The 20,697-nt window shown below is 39.0% G+C and overlaps 1 protein-coding gene across 1 annotated transcript in view; it reads left to right on the forward strand.

Moving 5' to 3' along the window:
* The window catches only part of LOC145999974 (lutropin-choriogonadotropic hormone receptor-like), a 304,703-nt gene extending 284,566 nt beyond the window's left edge, over nucleotides 1-20,137 (forward strand). Inside the window, exons 10-14 of the mRNA XM_083137268.1 lie at nucleotides 2,206-2,323; nucleotides 9,000-9,092; nucleotides 10,808-11,528; nucleotides 16,285-16,513; nucleotides 18,580-20,137. Coding sequence (XP_082993394.1) covers nucleotides 2,206-2,323; nucleotides 9,000-9,092; nucleotides 10,808-11,528; nucleotides 16,285-16,513; nucleotides 18,580-19,498 — 2,080 coding nt within the window. The 3' untranslated portion in view covers nucleotides 19,499-20,137. The remainder of the gene's footprint in view (nucleotides 1-2,205; nucleotides 2,324-8,999; nucleotides 9,093-10,807; nucleotides 11,529-16,284; nucleotides 16,514-18,579) is intronic.
* The last annotated feature ends 560 nt before the right edge of the window (nucleotides 20,138-20,697 follow it).

Below are 20,697 nucleotides of genomic sequence, written 5' to 3' on the forward strand. Positions count from 1 at the left end.
ACCGTGCGGGAAGCAAGAATAATTGTGTAATGCAGCAATAATTTTTTTACATACTCATTTAACGCAACCTTACATTCAATCACAGGTCACTTTGCTTGGATACTTAACTGTTATAATTTTCTGTACCCTGCTTTCTAGTAGCATATGTTTGATGATTAGGTTATTTGTGAATCCGTTTTTCAATTGTTTGAGAACTATAATGACTAATAGTACCTTCAAAATATAGGCATTAGGGAAAATTTAGGAACTTTATATTTAGGCTGGAACAAACATTCGTGAAGAAGCATATGGTTAGATGGAATCCACTTAATTTTCATACGGTAACTTATCTCGATATTCCTTTTATGTTGTCAAATATTAAGATCGTTAACAGATTAACCCATGTCTCCTATCTATACTTGGACACCCTGGTTGCTTGCAAGAAATGTGTTACACCTTCTCTATACTCCGACCCAGGGGTCTGGAGCAACGCCGCACATAACTGTAGAGAAGGGGAGAAAGCAAGTGGGCGGAGCGAAACAGTACGAGCTGCTGCAAACAATTGGTAGCTGCAATCGCCTTGCCCCCTCCCATTTCCTCTCACTCGTTCATTGGTCGAGCCCTCTCGAGTCACTACCTGCCCATAGATCTGTAACTGTAACAGTGTTATTTCAAAATGAGTAACTGTACCTATAACTCTCTCTGAGTGAAGTAATTGTAACTCGGTTACTTTTGAAAAAAGTAACATTCCAAAGACTGTTTATAATACATGATACAATAGTTTAATGGTAATGATCTGCTAGTCATGATGTAACAGCTTTTAAGATGAGTTAATAGTCAATAAAGGGTATACAGTGAATTGGCATTACTTTTAGCAGCTAACTAAGTAAGCCGTAACTCATTCTCAACACTGTTATTGTCTGACCACAGAAGACGAGTTAGAAAGGAAGCAGGCAGAAACATCTGTAGGCCGCGGATCAGTATTTCCTCTGTATGAGTTTGGTTGTTCTGTTTTTAGCTCACTTTGTCGTGTTTATGATGGCTCTTAATCACCACTCAACTCTTAACCCCTAACTCCTTAATGTACGAGGTACATATAAAAAAAAAAAAAAGGCCGATTTTTTTCCTTTGGACTGGCAACACTGACAAAGCTGCGCGTGCACGGAAGCATGCTTTAGTATTCTGTGCCTGCAACAGAGGTATATTTCTCAGTGTGGAGGTGCGTACGTGCGAGTAGCAGGAAGTTGAAATGGCTGCTGTAATAGAAAATCCAGCCACATCATGGCAACTATGTTTTGGGACCAAAACGGTGTAATCCTCGTCGAATTTCTGGAACAGGGACCATCACAGTCATGTATTGCCAAACACTGTCTAATCTGCGACGTTCCATCCAAAACCGGTGAAGAGGAATGTTACGGTATGGAATTCTGCTTCTTCATGACAACGACCACACACAGCTGACCGTACTGTTGCTGAACGTTTTAATCACCCACCATACAGTCCCAATCTTGCCCCAAGTAATTACTTTCTGTTCCTTCATCTCAAAAAGTGGCTTGCTTCGTAACGTTTCGATGATAGCGAAGTTCTCAAGACATCAGTTCTCGACTGGCTGAGATCCCAGGCGGCAGATTTCTACGCAGAGGGTCTACGTAAACTTGTTCCACGGTAACAAAGATGCATGGAGCGACATGGTGACTATGTAGAAAAATAGCCAGGGTACGCACTTGTATAGCATCAAAATAAACATTTTCTCGCTTAATTTTATGCTCTGTAATAACCAATTGGCACTTTTTTTTTGGTCCCAGAACACGGTTGCCATGATTTGGCTGGATTTTCTATTACAGCAGCCATTTCAACTTCCTGCTACACGCACGTACGCACCTCCACACTGAGAAATATACCTCTGTTGCAGGCACAGAATACTAAAGCATGCTTCCGTGCACGCGCAGCTTCGTCAGTGTTGCCAGTCGCAAGTAAAAAAATATCGACCTTTTTTTTTTTTTTTACATGTGCCTCGTATTGCCGGTGACGTTACAACGTGTGGACTTCAATGTTGTTTCAGCATAAAACGATTTCCACGGAACCTGTATCCCTTATCCGTTCCACCCCTATTTTGCCACTGGACTCGTCCAGTCAACGCATGCGGAATTGCGTCGGTGGTCCCGACTGAAGCAGACGGTCTATAGCAAGAATGTTACATTTCATTAATAATTCCGTTTCTTTCAGAGACTTGTCCAACACCTCCATCACTCAGCTCCCGACAGAAGGATTGAAGGACTTGGAAGTTCTCCGAGTGGTCAACACCCGAACGCTCAAAGTGGTCCCATCCATTTTCAATTTCCAGGTAAGGAGTAATACATTTTGAATTGCACGTCTCACAATCTTGTATAGTCATGCGTAACAACGTAATACTCCTTTTACTCTATCCTTTACTGACGCACAAACGCAAACATTCCATTTGCTGTTACCATTTTATCCCGTGACAACACAATTATTTCTCTTTCACCTATCCTCTATTATGACACCAAACGTTACATTTGCAATTATGCTTTATTATGGCAATGATGCACCTATCTTTCATTGTAGTAACAACACGTTCTTTATTTTTTTTGTTTCCATCTTTCGTTGAAACGATAGAACAAGCCTTCAGCTTCTTTCCAATCTTTGTAGGCGCAGAGACCCAACCCTCCATTTCTCCCTATGTTATATTGTCGGAGTGTTAGTTTTAAGTCCACTTTATGCACATAAAGGCTAATCTGGACTGGATCTAACCATTATGTGCACCTGTATATTTTATTGTCATAGCAACCACACACCCATTGTTCATATCCTTTCACTGCCATTATAACACATGAATGTACTTTTATTGCGACAGTACAGTTAAAAAAAAACATGTCTGTTCTCTTCCTTTCTTTGCTACAGCAAGACGTGTTTCGACTGTTCCTATATACTGTTGTCACAGATACATAACATAACCCTCTGTTTGTTCCAGTCACTTCATTGGCACAGCAACATATGCCTCCACTTGTTTCTGTTACTCTGTCTGACCACAGAAGACGAGACTAGTTACACAAGAGACATTTTTTTTTACTATCATTTCACTGTTAGAGCAACATATCCCTCTACTACTTGTTCCTATGTTTTATTATCAAAGTTACACAAGATTCAGTTTGTTCCTATCATTTGATTGTCGCAGCACATATGCCTCCACTTGTTCCTATGTTTCATTGTCACAGTTACACAAGACTCAGTTTGTTCCTATCATTTGATTATCTCAGCACATATGCCTCCACTTGTTCCTATGTTTCATTGTCAAAGTTACACATGACTCAGTTTGCTCCTTTCATTTGATTGTCGCAGCACATATGCCTCCACTTGTTCCTATGTTTCAGTGTCACAGTTACATAAGACTCAGTTTGTTCCTATCATTTGATTGTCGCAGCACATATGCCTCCACTTGTTCCTATCTTTCATTGTCACAGTTACACAAGACACAGTTTGTTCCTATCATTTGATTGTCGCAGCAGATATGCCTCCACTTGTTCCTATTTTTCATTGTCACAGTTACACAAGACTCAGTTTGTTCCTATCATTTGATTGTCGCAGCACATATGCCTCCACTTGTTCCTATGTTTCATTGTCAGAGTTACACAAGACTCAGTTTGCTCCTATCATTTGATTGTCACAGCACATATGCCTCCACTTGTTGCTATGTTTCATTGTCAGAGTTACACAAGACTCAGTTTGCTCCTATCATTTGATTGTCGCAGCACATATGCCTCCACTTGTTCCTATGTTTCATTTTCAGAGTTACACAAGAATCATTTTGCTCCTATCATTTGATTGTCACAGCACATATGCCTCCACTTGTTGCTATGTTTCATTGTCAGAGTTACACAAGACTCAGTTTGCTCCTATCATTTGATTGTCGCAGCACATATGCCTCCACTTGTTCCTATGTTTCATTGTCAGAGTTACACAAGACTCAGTTTGCTCCTATCATTTGATTGTCACAGCACATATGCCTCCACTTGTTGCTATGTTTCATTGTCAGAGTTACACAAGACTCAGTTTGCTCCTATCATTTGATTGTCGCAGCACATATGCCTCCACTTGTTCCTATGTTTCATTTTCAGAGTTACACAAGAATCATTTTGCTCCTATCATTTGATTGTCACAGCACATATGCCTCCACTTGTTGCTATGTTTCATTGTCAGAGTTACACAAGACTCAGTTTGCTCCTATCATTTGATTGTCGCAGCACATATGCCTCCACTTGTTCCTATGTTTCATTTTCAGAGTTACACAAGAATCATTTTGCTCCTATCATTTGATTGTCGCAGCACATATGCCTCCACTTGTTCCTATGTTTCATTGTCAGAGTTACACAAGAATCATTTTGCTCCTATCATTTGATTGTCACAGCACATATGCCTCCACTTGTTGCTATGTTTCATTGTCAGAGTTACACAAGACTCAGTTTGCTCCTATCATTTGATTGTCGCAGCACATATGCCTCCACTTGTTCCTATGTTTCATTGTCAGAGTTACACAAAAATCATTTTGCTCCTATCATTTGATTGTCACAGCACATATGCCTCCACTTGTTGCTATGTTTCATTGTCAGAGTTACACAAGACTCAGTTTGCTCCTATCATTTGATTGTCGCAGCACATATGCCTCCACTTGTTCCTATGTTTCATTTTCAGAGTTACACAAGAATCATTTTGCTCCTATCATTTGATTGTCACAGCACATATGCCTCCACTTGTTGCTATGTTTCATTGTCAGAGTTACACAAGACTCAGTTTGCTCCTATCATTTGATTGTCACAGCACATATGCCTCCACTTGTTGCTATGTTTCATTTTCAGAGTTACACAAAAATCATTTTGCTCCTATCATTTGATTGTCACAGCACATATGCCTCCACTTGTTGCTATGTTTCATTGTCAGAGTTACACAAGACTCAGTTTGCTCCTATCATTTGATTGTCGCAGCACATATGCCTCCACTTGTTCCTATGTTTCATTTTCAGAGTTACACAAGAATCATTTTGCTCCTATCATTTGATTGTCGCAGCACATATGCCTCCACTTGTTCCTATGTTTCATTGTCAGAGTTACACAAGAATCATTTTGCTCCTATCATTTGATTGTCACAGCACATATGCCTCCACTTGTTGCTATGTTTCATTGTCAGAGTTACACAAGACTCAGTTTGCTCCTATCATTTGATTGTCGCAGCACATATGCCTCCACTTGTTCCTATGTTTCATTGTCAGAGTTACACAAAAATCATTTTGCTCCTATCATTTGATTGTCGCAGCACATATGCCTCCATATGACAGCACAAGATGAAAGAATATAAATTAATTGTCGGAGGATAAATATCGATTAAGTGAAAGTAAAAATGTGATAGAAAGATTTGGAGAAGATGAAAGCGATGTATAAAAAATAGATATTAGATAGAAGAAAAATAGAAGTGGTTTTTATTATTGAACAAGTTCAAACCTGCACTTAATTGTTAGGTACACATAAATAAGTATTCAAAGAAGTAAGAGGTGATTAAGCTACAGGTAGAAAGGATAAACATTCATAATTTCATCACTTTATCCTCTCTTTTTGGCAGCCACTACGAGGGTCACTATTTATATTTTGAGCCTAACAATGAAGAAACGGGAATTTGGCATTGAAAACTGCTTTATTGTTTTTCGAAGTATTCTCCTTTATGGTCAATACACTTTTGCATTCGTTCGAACCATTTGTCAAAGCAGTTTTTCCAATCTTCTTGAGACACCTCCATAATATGGTTTTTGAACGCATCAACGGCGTCTTCCGCCGACGAAAATCGTTGTCCACGCAATTTATTCTTGACATTCGGGAACAAGAAGAAGTCATTGGGTGCCAAATCAGGACTGTACGGCAGATGACCCATCAATTCGATTTTTTGACTGTTCATAAAGTCGGTTGTTAGACGAGATGTGTGACAGCTGGCATTGTCTTGATGAAGAATGATCCGACGGCGTTTGTTTGTTTTCCGTATTTGACCGAAGACCTCTGGCAAACAAATTGTTGTGTACCATTCAGAGTTGACCGTTCTACGTTCCTCTCAAGGCACAGTTGTCACATGACCAGTTTTCCAGAAAAAACAGCAGGCGACCATTTGTTTCGATGTGCTTCGAGCGCGAACAACTTTTGTTGGATTGGGTTAATCTTGAAACACCCATACAGTCGACTGCTGTTTACGTTCCGGCTCATATGCATATATCCATGATTCGTCACCTGTTACAATCTTATATACGTCTTTTGAAGCACCACGATTGTATTTATCGAGCATTTGTTTGCACCAATTGACGCGAGCGTCTTTTTGAGTTTTTGTCAAATTGTGTGGGATCCAACGAGAACATACCTTTCTCACAGCTAAATGATCATGTAATATTTTATATATGCTGGTGGAACTAATGCCTATGGTTGCCTCAATCTCACAGTATGTCACATGACGATCTTGCAGTATTAGGTTTTGCACAGCATCAATGTTTTCTTGAACAACAACTGATTTTGGACGACCTTCGCGAATCTCGTCGGTGAGCGAATGGCGGCCACGATTAAATTCGTTATACCAGCGTTTCACAGTGGCAAAGGATGGGGCTTCATCGCCAAATGTGGAAGTAAGTTGATCGATGCACTCTTGTCTTGATAATCCACGTCGAAAATCGTAAAAAATCATCGCACGAAAATGTTCACGAGTTAATTTCATTTTATTGTTGTCGCGCAATCTCCAAGGCAACATAAACAACACAAATGAAGCTATTGACAAAACATTTGAGGTACGTTATGGTCAATAATGCCAGACGATTCCGTACAAACGCCAAATCGCGCCTAACTTCAATCAGTGTTGCCAAAGCTCAAAATATAAATAGTGACCCTCGCATAATAGTTAGTGGCTTTAAAAATATATATATATTAATAGAGTCAGGGGACACCAACCAGTCCGATACTCCACTTCAAATGTATGCAGTGCAGTGCAGAATTTAAGGCTCCAGAAGCGCAGCTCAATTTAGCCTTTATCTTTGATACTACCATTTCTCCAACGGAGATTTATTAAAAACTTTAATGCTGCATAACAACACATACATTACAAAATCAAGTAGCAATTTAAGCTAAGAGATTGCTGTTATTTTTATATCATTACGTAGGTATTGAATAAATGCATACATACAATAAACGCAATCTTTAACAGTAACAAGTAAAGTATTTTTAAATAAGGCTGCTATTTTTCTTATTTAAAATCGCAAATATGTAACATGGTCAAGGTTTTAATTGGGAGTGGAAAGTAGCAGGAACAGGATGGAAAGTTATGGATGGCAGGGTGGGTAGTAGGGGGTGCCTAAAATTCACCTCGGTCGGGTGAAAATTTTATCTTGAAACGCCCCTGCTTGTTTCCATATTTTATTATCGCAGCTACACAACACACAGTTTGTTATATTATTCCATTGTGACAGCACATATATGCCTCCCCTGTTTGTATGTTTTATTGTCACAGTTACACAAGACTCAATATGTTCCTATCATTTCATTGTCACAGCAATACATGCCTCCAATTTTTCCTGTGATTACACACGCACACACACACAATTTTTCTTCTTTCTATCATATCTTCCTCAATGCCAATGAAACAAAAGTCTGTTTTCGTCTTATCCTTTATCGATTATATATGCTTCCATTTGTCTTCCAACACTAAAACCTTTTTTTCCTTATTCTACAGTGTCATTGCACCATATGTTCAATTCCGTTTTTTACTTTATCCTCTGTTTCGCCCACGCACTCTCAAAAGCCTCTTACCTTCAGGTTTACCTGAGTGAGTGCCTATACATGTTTTAGTTTCCTTCCCCATAAGTGGAACCTAATTTGTCCATCTATATTTTCTTGATTCAATTGTTCTGTTATTGTTATGGAAATTGTGTTGCAGGCAATGTCGAGAAGTATGCAAAATAAGAAATTCGTCGTTTCCAATAACAAGGCAATAAGTTGTCCAATTACTTTCGTTAAGGATAATAATGATTGATCCAGAAGGATTTTACTTGTTCAAATTTGAATGCGATCGATTTGATTTTTTTTCCATGTGAGAACGAAATTCCAAATCAATTTATAAATTTGTGAATATGTACAGTACAATATGGGCAATTCTACAATTAAGGGACTTGGGGGAAAAATGAAGATCAAAAAGTTATATACTACTACTTCTTCTTGATACTAGATGTATAATACGTATTTTGATGCTATATAGGCAGCAGAATTGAATGTTCAGAAATAACGTTTTATTTAATCATTGAAAAGTTCATGCTCCATGCAAGTGAGTAGTGCCCATGCTATTGACAAACGAGATCTTTTTAATTTTTATTTTTTAGGAGATTGTGTTGAATTACAACCGGCTTTTGGCTTCTGATTTCAAATCATTCAACAAGTAAATTCTAATTATATTATAATTTTATTACTAGTTTACTGAATAACAACAAATTAATGTACTGACCTTGGTTTTACAAGAAAAGTATTTGTAACCCAGTCAATCAGATTAGAATTATCCGAATCACATGATCACTCACTGTAGCTTGAAATAGCGTGTACTGTTACTCCAGAGAAAAATAATATTTTGCATTTCAACTTTAATATGTCTTGCCAGGGACATCCATGCTAATGACATATTTGAACCTTTTTTTATAATAATTGGTATGTCATAATGGGTTTGTATACCTAGAATATGGGATTTTTTTAGAATTTACTACACTTAGTGACTATTGCTACAGAGCTGGGATTTTATATTGTCCCCTAATTGTAGAATCATCCATACACTTCTTGTGTAAATATCAGAGGTGATAAATCGGACCTTCACTGCAAAAAGACAATTATTTCTGTATACATATACTATATATCTTTTTTGTTAACAGTGCAGTGGTATTAGGCCATGTATGCTGCCTTGTGCGAATACGTGACTTACAGATTTGTTTTCTTCCGTTGTAGTACCTGACAGACGCTCGCCTCACATACCCGTACCATTGCTGTGCGTTCAAGTACCCAGAAACTCACGATCCCGAACGGTATGCAAAACATCAGGTAAGTCCTGACGTAATTACGTTATGGATCATTGGAGTAACATTTCTGTGGTGTCTTTTTCAGGCCCAACAGGTTTTTCAAAGAATTCAATTTTTAATCCTGAATTCATGTAAATCCACTGTTACAAGTCCAAACTGGTAGGAATCAACATTGTATCGAGAGACGTAATAACGGTACTCCTCACTTGTATCATTTTGCTTTCCCTTTCGTAGTAAATAATTCCTCTTCCTCAATATGTCTAAAGGAGAATGAGGTATGCCGTGCATGTCGGTAGTATTTTTGACAAAACTACCATTTGTTTATATAATTGAAGTTTCAATGCGAATGTCGTCATCCTTGGTAATGAACGCCTTCTTAGTGAGTTACTTGTTATATTTCATCCTTAAAAGTCTCGAAGCGGCCGAGGTCCACTGTAGCATTAATTTTCGTAGACACTACTACCGAAAGTCAATCGTTAGAATTTCGTTCACACTTCTGTTCATTTTTCAGCGTAAATCCTTACAGGGTAATCACTTTCAGAGTAGACTACCAATGTTCTAAATCTATCTAATTCTAGTAATGTATTAATAATAAATGTCTTCTTACCTCTTCTCGTTCATTGTATATTCATCTTCAACTTTCTGTGCCATCTCGAATGTTATCTAATCAAATGTATTATGTACCTTTAGCTAGTCTGAATATGTACACAGTCATACCATTTTGCATATTTGTGTTTTTCCTCCATCTTTCTTCCTTTCTAGAATAGAATTAGTTCAAAAGTTTAGTTACTCTTTAGGCATCCAAATATATATATATATATATATATATATATATATATATATATATATATTAATAGTTCTTGATATTTTTCTGTACATCGCCATTCGTCATTCTTTCCGTCCAAGGTATGAATCACTTTTCCCTTATTTTCATCGTTCCCCATGCATGTGGCTATACGCGTACTACCTACTGTAATTATAGAAATAGCATTTTATTTGTCTCCAGTTCTTACTTATTAGACAAGATCTTTAATTTATTAATTGTTGTAACGTTTATTGCCATTACATCTACAAGCTTATTACTAAATATCAGCAATGTTATCAAATGCACTAACACCTTATTTTTATTTATTATGTGAGTGAAATAATATTGTGTGTTCTCAATAAAACTGAATATTCTGTAGTGACATACCAAATTATCTTACCCATTGCAGACCTTGAATGCTTGAAGATTCCAGACTTGCTTGCTTGCTTGCTGTTTCTTGGCTCACACCGCCTATCCTTTGCGATTTCGAGCCAGCGGGACTGATTGATGTGTTCCTACTTCTTCGTGTCTTCTTCCTCGGTAATCCTTATGGCACTTTCACAATTCACTTTCACTTTCACTCTTGATTTTCACTAAGGGGGGTATCCTGTGGGGTATGTTACACTGTAGATTTCCTTGTTGACGTTTGTTTTTTGTTTGTGTTTTTTTTTGTTTGTTTACATGGCGATGTTGATTCCAGATCTGAAATTTTTGCACATAATTTCCCCTCTTAAATCACCATAGAAACGGAATAATGCTTCATCTTGCATTGTTCCCAAAAAAGCTTCATGCTGTAGTGTTCCGACCTTTGTATCCATAGAAACGAGTTTTCCTACAAAATTCAATTCTTTAGTGATACTGTTAATCTGAGTTCTATGCCAGATCAATACTATCAAATTCTTTTTCTTATCGTAAATTACGTATTGTTTCAGAAAGAAGTGGCAGAGTATTGCTTCGAGACCACCACGCCACTTCCAGATGCACCGGAGGTCTCATGGTCTAGGAGGCGGAGAAACTTGAAGTCCAAAGACTATGAAGATTCAACGCAGAGACCTGAATCCAGCGAAGACAAAGAAGAGTATGGGCATCTTGTATTCTTCCCCGACGATCAGACCACTCCTCGGGTCAACTGGGGAATCCTAATCTCTCCTGGACCCGTTATCATAAGGGACCCAACTCAGAGAACATTAGTCGATCACTTCGACCCGTTCTTCCTGGATCCGAAGACAGCTTTCGGCAACACTCTGGAACATGGAGGATCCGGTGGGGAGAGCCAGTTCGATGGATTCTTCCACCAAACGACGGCTTCGCTCAACTCCAAGATGATTCAGGCATACTGCGGAAACTTGTCGAGGAACCTTCGTGACGTCAACTGTCAGCCGGCACCGGACGCCTTCAACCCTTGCGAGGACATCATGGGTAACTGGCTGCTGCGCATCGCCGTGTGGTTTGTGGTGGTGGCTGCGATCGTTGGGAATTTGGCCGTGGTCGTTGTGCTCCTCAGCAGCAGGTTTCGCATGACTGTACCCAAGTTTCTTATGTGCAACCTGGCCTTCGCGGACTTTTGCATGGGGTTGTACTTGCTACTCATTGCAGCCATGGACCTGCGCACGCTGGATGTTTACTTCAACTTCGCCATTGACTGGCAAACAGGTAAATCAAAAGCCTTTTTTTTTTGTTCAAATACAGCGTCTCCCAAAATGATTATCGGGGTTTCATAGTCGTATAATTTCCCTTATATGTGCGGTACACGGACAAAGCTTACATGGGAGTAAACAACAACTCAACAAGTTTACATAGCGTACCTTACAAATGTTCAATGCAAGCTACCAGAACTCCTTCCTTTGCAGACACATCCAGTTGTTTGAAACTTATTAAACCATTGACGAATGTTGTTATCGGACGGAGGATAACTTCCAAATCGCCATCGTAAAGCTCGCTGAACTGAACCAGCATAATCACACCTTGCAAATTCAATTACAAAAAAGGACGGGAGTCGCCATCTTGTAATACACCTACGTCGCTGTGACTGATGGGAAACAAATGACAATCGCTCAGGATAGCAAACTTGCACAGCCGTTCTTATCGTACAGGTACGATATAAACATCCACCTTCGTCTTTTAAATATACCAACTACTTGAAAACCCGATAATCATTTTGGGACACGCTGTATAACACACACTTTGTTGGTATAAGTTAATGTCAAATTGCTTGCATGAACCAGCAATAAGAAAACAAGGGAGACTTGTTCAGAATTTGTGTAATACACAAGCAGAGTCCTCTTCTCCGTTGTGCCGTACTTGCATTGTTCTTTTAAGTGTTGGAATGTGCTGATTTTAATCACCTCAGGCAGTGTTTTAACCTTTCCAACGATTTGTCTTCTATGTTGGGAGACGATGTCAGTGTTTTAACCAATGTTTTTAGGTTCTTTGAGAAGAGCAGGTCTCTTCCACTGTTTCTGAGATAGTTTTTAAATTATCTTTACCTTTTTAATGTGTTATGTTTGTCCAATGCAGGTCGATTTACGACCTGCATTTTTTAATCTACCTTAGGGGGCTGTTACACCCCTTTTTTATCAAAGGCAAATTTTCATCCCTGCCAGAAATGATTTTATTCCCAAATAACAGGATAATAACCACACATTTGTAACACAAATATTTCCATTAGATTTTAAAACGATAACTTATGTCTGAAGTAAATATTGTATTTCGTGCTTTCAAATGCCATCAATACTACATCTGAAAACACACCTCTTTTGAAACTGACAACCCATATACTAACAATATTTCAGTTTTTTTTGGGGCGGGGGGTGGAGAGCTAAATTAGAGTAACACATAAATTCAATGGTAGAATATCATAAGACAGAAAAATCTACATCATTGCAAAGCTTCTCGCTTCGTCACTCTCACGTCAAAGATCCAACAATTGTTAATTAACTTTTGAATTTAGAAGTTTTAAATTTATAAAGAAATCTAAATTTATTGTAGACCGAGAAGTCAGCGAATATATGTGAAAATGAAAATCAATAGAGCCAGCGATGCAAGAGCGAAAGCTCTGGAAATATATTTGTGTCATGCGTTATGTATTTTTTAGGGATGGGACCGATTAATCGGTACTCTATCGGTATCGGCCGATATAGGCATATCGGTGTATCGGTTTATCGGTAAAATTACCGATTATTTTACCGATCCGATATATCGATAAATATGATAATTTAGTGCAAAATTCTGCCATTTTGTTGTAATTTTTATGGATAATCTCCATGCCCTACTTTCTAAAAAAAGTAAATGTGTAAATATGCAACTCCTTTTGCACTGCAGTCACCTTGAAGCACACATATATTAAGGAGGTCAATGAACCTTCCAGGTTCTTCAAGGGCCATTTCTAATTTTATATCGGATCGGTAGAATATCGGTTGTCGGTATCGGTAAATTTTATATCGGTACTTTATCGGTATCGGCGAAAATTTCATATCGGCCCATCCCTAATTTTTATGTTGTTTGTTTTGTTTTTTTCCTTTTTGTTATTGTTAACATCAATATTAAATTGCATTTATCTCTCCCGAAGTATCTAAATTTCCTCTTAAAATATGGACATGCATTTTGTGTTAACACAGAAACCCTCTCTAAGATTTAATTTACAAACTATACGCAAGTGGGACTATTGGAAAAGAAAACAAATGTAGATAAATTTTACCATATGCTGAAACGAAACAAGGTTTAAGTATTGACTTAATTTATTTCGGAAAGTCTATACAGACCAAAAAGTTCCTTTTTAGTCCACGTTAGGTGTTCATATAAGGTAATCTGGATTGGAGCTGCAGGTTAAAGTGGGTTCCGAACCACTATGCAGTGGGCTTCCCCCAGAAATCGAACCCGGGGGCACTTGATTACAAGGCAACAGTGTTACCAATGCACGCTTACGAAGATCCAAGACCATACACATCACTAGGTTGGCGTTTCAATATCATTTAATATAACCATATTTTATCGAGTTCATGTTTTTTTCTGAAATACTAAAGTTACTCTTTGGACTCTTATGGAAACTGCAAATGTCCCATGAAGTCGAGAGTATGTACCAATGCATTTCACTCGGGCTGCTTGAAACTTCTGAATTGCTGTAGCAAAAATTGTTACGCTCTCGTGTGAAACAATAATGCGACGTTCAAATTGTTAAATATAAAATATATACTTTTGTCATATTGTGACGTCAACCTGAAGGTTTTCCGGTTGCTAGGAGAAGTTAGTTCTTTATTAGCAGTATGACGTAAGCTGATGAAAACGTATCATTTCGATAGTGTAACTGAGGAAAATATTTCCAGATTAATACTGTTTTGTTTGTGGAAGTTGTTTGAGTTTTTAATGCACAGGTAGGCTAATCGGGACTGGACCTAAAGTGGGAACCGAACCACTATATGTCCCCAAAGGGTATCGAACCCGGGACCCCTTGATTGCAAGGTGAGGACGTTACCACATGAAAGTTGTATTGAGTACTGACTGACAGGTAGTGTGGATGCTTAAGATAATTCATCAAAAATCGAAGAGTTTACCTCACGTGGTATCAGTGTAGGCTTGAAACGTCTCGTTGTTTTCCGCGAAGGAGTAACGACAAGTTTTTACTGTGATAAAAACCGGGCAATGTAACAACATGTTACTTTTATTTGACTTTACCTCCATTTCTGCGGGAATAGCTTTGATGAGGATGGTCTTACTACATAAAACTCAAAAGTATATCTCTTTTGTGAATTGCTCCGCACCATGAAGGCGTAAGACTCTAAGACTCTACACATCCTTGATTTTGGCTCGTTCTGTATGTAATCTGATCAGCTCCATGGTTAAACTAAGCCGTTCAGTACCCCTATAATCAAGTAGATACATTGCAGGTATGAATTTTTTATAAAGTCATAAATGGAAACTTGAGATGTAGCATCCCATTTCACGAACTTTTCCTCAGAGTATGTGGACATAAATCACGGAGCAATGAAACTTTCCACACTGATAATTCCAGACTCTCTCTCGTTCAACGTTCCATATGGCTACCAAATCAGTTAACACCATCTCAAACGAAGTGATATCTTCAGTTCCTATTCGTCTTTATCAACAAGTTACAAGAAAATGTACGTAAGTAATGTTATTCTGAAACTGATTTCTGTTGGTACTGTCTTGTCTTTTTTTTTCTGTTTGTTTTATTTTTGACACTAGTCTACTGTTTTACTATTGTTTTTCCTGTTTAAAAGTGTTTTCTACTTTACTGTAAATTTCAATAAGTAAATAAATAATTGATTCTGAACGCTTGGTAACAGTTTGATGGATATCACAAAAGCTATCTGACCCTTGCATTCAGACCTTTACGTTATTTTAAGTTTAGGAACCACTATTTGCCTCCACCGGGTATCGACCCCAGGACCCATAGCGACGACGTTATCACTGCGACATCGAGAAGGCCTATATAGCAAACAACAAAAGAAGTGAGCTATCGCTACAAATTCGAGAAGCTTGTGTTCTGGCGTCCGTGAGATCCAAATGCTTCCATCGGATTCCCATAAGATTGAACTTGATTGATCTTCATAGAGAATGCGTTCCACCTGCTCCAAAGTTCGATGGTGACACGCTATAAATCAACTCTATCGACTGTTACCATCGAACCTGCATATCGTTGAATCTTGCTAGAATACTATACCTGTAAGACATTCTTTCAGCTACCAGCAGACATGTGGGTGTACTTCGAAATCTTGTGCTATTTCTGCAAGAGTAAATCTTGCGACTTGGTAATACAGCGTTATTCAAAAAGAATGGTACAAAAGTAAGGTTAATTTATTTTTAAGTTGAAAGAGATACAAAAGCAATTCTGGTGGGAAAGAAGAAAGGAAGGTTGTAAATTTATAGTCTGTGGTTGTAGTTGACGTAAAATCCGCTAGAGGTGCTACTTGTTGTTGATAGCTAAAATGGCAATGACTTCTACTATGATTGCTAAAAGCGCCTCCAGGATCCAGAGATCTTACCCCATGCGACTTCTTTTTATGGGGGTTTGTGAAAGACACTGTGTACGTTCCTCCACTACCACAAGACCTGGATAATTTAAAGTAGCGCATATCTCATGCAGTAGAGCTGATAACCGAGGATATGTTGGAACGCGTCTGGCAAGAAATGAATTATCGTTTTGACATCTGCCGTGTTAGCCAGAGTGCTCATATCCAACATATGTAATTGGTCTGGTAAAATTACAACCTTCCATTCTTCTTTCCCACCAGAATTGCTTTTGTATCTCTTTTACCTTAAAAATATATTAACTTTAATTTTGTAGCATTCTTTTTAAATAACCTTGTAAATTCTATTCCACTCTTGGAAAGGAGTAAACTTTGCTGAACTTCATTAGCAAATTTTCAACAATTATAAAATTTCATTGCAGGTCCTGGGTGCCAAATTGCAGGTTTCCTCACTGTCTTTGCCAGCGAACTATCCATCTACACATTGACAGTGATTACAAGCGAGCGGTGGTACGCCATCACGTACGCCTTGCACCTGGACAAAAGATTGAAGCTGAGGATGGCTGCGAAAATAATGGCCATTGGGTGGACATACTCTATCGCTATGGCAGCCCTCCCACTGGTTGGCATCAGCGGATATTCGAAAACAAGGTAGGATTCTGTTTTCTTTCGGTTCTGAATCTATGTGCTTGTGCATGCTAGCTTTATTCTCAGCCTTTTTTTACGTGTGTGCAATTTCTATAATGCTTTAATCTTCTCAGCTTTATATTCATAGTGCAGTGTGTTTTAAAGAAAAGTAACTGAAACTCAGCAAAACATACATGTTCAGTTACCGTTTTTGAAACACCCTGTATATGAAATTTCTCAGCTACGATTTTCACACACGGAAGTGCATTGCTTCATCTTATGTGACTCTTCCATACAAACCCAAGAATCATAAAACTTCGTATTTCTTCAAATTCAGCTAAAAAAAAAAACACGTTTTACAATATATAAATTTTCAAAATAGGTATCCTTCTTTCATATTTTTCGTTCATTGTTACATGTCTATCGCTCGTATCTTTACCGGTTAATGAAAACAATCTTCTAATTTCATGTTTCAACTGGACCTCCCACCGATGGCGCAGTGGTAGCAGTAAAGTTGACTTAGAACACCAACTCAATCAATCAAGTTTTAACTATTTGTAATTAATAAATAGTTCAGTTAAACATACGATATTCTACAACGAACAATCCGAAGTAACTGGATCGTTAACATGAGACACCATTATATGGAAACGATGAGTGTGTGATATAGTGAAACAAACTGAGGATTTTTTCGCCACATAAACTTTCCCTTGTGCTGCTTTCATACCTCTTCTATGACGTTAAAGCTTCCATCCAATGAGAGAATTGATGAAGTGCACGTGCTTCCTTTATATCCTACCACTGCTGTTTGTTTGTTTGTTTGCTGTTTTGCATGAATGCTATTTGCTTTATTCTAGTGCAAAATCAGAGGTAAGTGAATGTGCTTGATGCTTTGTATCCATAGTAAAAATAGTTTTGCATTATCCAATGATGTCTACTGTTTTAATTAGCTTAGCTACGTGTGCATCCTTAATTATCTTCATTTGTGTCTGTTAGGTGTATGCCATTCTCAACCCAATATCGTTTGCTTCCAATTGGCTCTTGCTGCAACTAATAGTCTCACTGTGATCTTATTTCTGTTACTACTGCTTCTAGCATTTAATACATTAAACATTTTACAGTATTTTTACAAGTTCGACTATTGACATTTTAGCTTTTATGTCGAAAGTAAGACTAAGAAATTTGGATAAATTCCCATGTAATCCAAATGCAAGTAAATGCAATTTTATTGGTGTACTGACCAGATATGTCCATTTGACTTCTGGCTCGCAAGGCCCAACCAGCATGAGTCTTGCCTCCGGCCTCTGCCTTCGAACTCCATCTCGGCCTCTCCGACCTCACACGGTCTCTGCCTTCGAACTCCATCTCGGCCTCTCCGACCTCACACGGCCTCTGCCTTCGAACTCCATCTCGGCCTCTCCGACCTCACACGGTCTCTGCCTTCGAACTCCATCTCGGGCTCTCCGACCTCACACGGTCTCTGCCTTCGAACTCCATCTCGGCCTCTCCGACCTCACACGGCCTCTGCCTTCGAACTCCATCTCGGCTTCTCTGACCTCACACGGTCTCTGCCTTCGAACTCCATCTCGGCCTCTCTGACCTCACACGGTCTCTGTCTTCGAACTCCATCTCGGCCTCTCCGACCTCACACGGTCTCTGCCTTCGAACTCCATCTCGGCCTCTCTGACCTCACACGGTCTCTGTCTTCGAACTCCATCTCGGCCTCTCCGACCTCACACGGCGTCTGCCTCCGAACTACATCTTCGCCTCCAACCTCATAACCTCAGCCAGTGAACACCATTTGGACCTTAACAATAATATTGCATGTACAACAAGAAAGTTGCATTTCAATGTGTTTCAGTCGCAAGCGAATTTACTCATGTTACGAGAGGCCTGTATCACTTCCTCTAGTTACAGTACATATAAATAAGAAATAGTATTCACCTATGTCACTTCTTTGTAGGAAAATGTGTTGTATCAGTGTTCTTATTTTCAGTCTATTGTTATTTGTTACAAGTGTTTTTAAAATAAGGAACTTCTACAGTTTTTAGAAATTATGTCATATATTTGTTTTTGTTATTTCTTCGCAGCATATGCCTCCCCATGGAAAATGAAGAACTGGAAGATAGGATCTACCTCGTAACGCTGCTGATGGTCAATGGTCTAGCCTTCGTACTCATTTGTGCTTGTTACTTAAAAATATACTGTGCCATAAGCGGTCACAATGTAATGGCGTCGCAGACAGACCAGACTGTAGCGAAAAGAATGGCGCTGCTCGTGTTCACGGACTTTGCATGCTGGGCGCCGATCGCTTTCTTCGCCCTCACGGCTGTCGCAGGGTACCCGCTCATTGACGTCACCAACTCTAAGATCCTGTTGGTGTTCTTCTATCCGCTGAATTCGTGTGCGAATCCCTACCTGTACGCGATACTCACGAAGCAATATCGGAGAGACTTGTTCACGATACTCAGCAAGTACGGGTTCTGCACCAAGAAGGCGGCAAAGTACAAGGGTGCGTACTCGACAGGGAATTCTGCGCAGAAGAACACGTTTTCGACAGGAGCCGCGCAGCATCGCGGCTCGCTCCTTACGCAGATCACATCCATCGACAGTTTCAAGTTTATTAAAGGCAGGAGCAGTTCGAGCGACAGCATTACCTCGGAACCGTCGTCGCGTTCCAAGGTGGCGAGCATAACGTCACCCGCAGGGGATCTCCCGGCGTTGGAACCGATCCAAGATGGCGTCGTCCAGTCGGCGGACCATCCGAGGAAGCTGAGCGTCGTGCGGGAGTCGAGCGAGTCTACGGAAGACAGCACGGGTCCCTCGAGGCACAAAGGATCGCCGCATCCGCTTCGCAACAGCACGACCAAGCTCAACATATCCAGCGAGCAGGAGCTGCTGCTCAGGAGAGCTCTCAACCACGACGACGCGCCGACGGAGCTGGTACCTCTGTTCAAGGACTCCAATTCCGCGATAGTGCTCAGCCCCGATTCGGATTCGCATTTGTAACGCTGCCGGAAGAAATGTGCGCTCGGGCTTCGTCGTGCTGAAGATACCCAATTTTTTTCTACGACGTAAAAGTGAAGATAATAAAAATTTGTAAATATTTTTAAAAGAAACATGAAAAGTACCGGTGTATTCTCCAAGTTATGTGACGTCTGAAAGTTGTGATACCGTGATGAAATACCCAGTGTATATAATTTTAATTCAGCCATGTCTCCTTTCAGTATGGTGTTCCGCGAATGAACAATCAGCGTTTCCAACTGCAAGATTATAACTCCAAATGCTCCATTACTCTCATAAAAGACAATGCATCTTTATTAATCATGATACTTGTAAATAATTTTCTATCTATATCCGCTTACAGCGACCTGAAATAAATTTCTCTAAAAATATAGTAACGGTAAGTATTTGCAATAGAGAACCAAAATGAAGAGAGCCTGAAATTTTAATGTACTCAAGTGTACATTACAATATGCATTTTCTGATAATGTACATGCAACACAAACTCCATAATAAATCGTGCTTCATATTACAAAGAATCTTTTTCAACTTTATGCATTTTGAGATAATATTTCAAAACTCGATTTCATGTCATTGTGTCTTAATCCTTTGTTCATATTATGTGAACTGTTAACTTCTATTCAATGTCCGGAATAAAATCTATATTATTGTATTACAGTGTTTGATTTTGCTTAACAAAATTTGTATGTGCAAAACAGGTTCTCCGAGTGTGTTGACGGCAATTGGTAGTCTCATCACCAGGTGTATCTTCGCCTAAATATGATATGGGATATGGGAGCTCAAAATACATTGAATTATTCACGTTATTGTTATTTTAGTACATATGAAGAAGGTCTAGTGCATACTTCATGCATTTGTACAGGCAAAAAGACCGGCAAACATTGGGACAAGTAAATGAAAGAAAAAATATTTATTATGTTTTCTTTTTCGCAATCAAAATAATAGTAATTTAACATCAGTTGTCTGGACCCAATTCTAACACGGTGGCTCATACTAAAAATGTTACTTGTGAAAGTTTGGTTTTAAACTTCGAGTCAGTTTAGGAATATATCCTTCGCTCCTCACGTCGTGAGCAAAAGACTCTAGTATGTCACGTTCCAGTTCCGACGACACAATTAGAAGAAAGAAAAGAAGAATAAGCCTTTTCCAAAAATAGAAGGAAGAAATGAAGAAGAAGCCTTTTC

This window comes from Lepisma saccharinum, chromosome 16 (assembly GCF_977018435.1).
Source record: "Lepisma saccharinum chromosome 16, izLepSacc3.1, whole genome shotgun sequence".
In the NCBI taxonomy this organism is placed as follows: Eukaryota; Metazoa; Arthropoda; class Insecta; order Zygentoma; family Lepismatidae; genus Lepisma; species Lepisma saccharinum.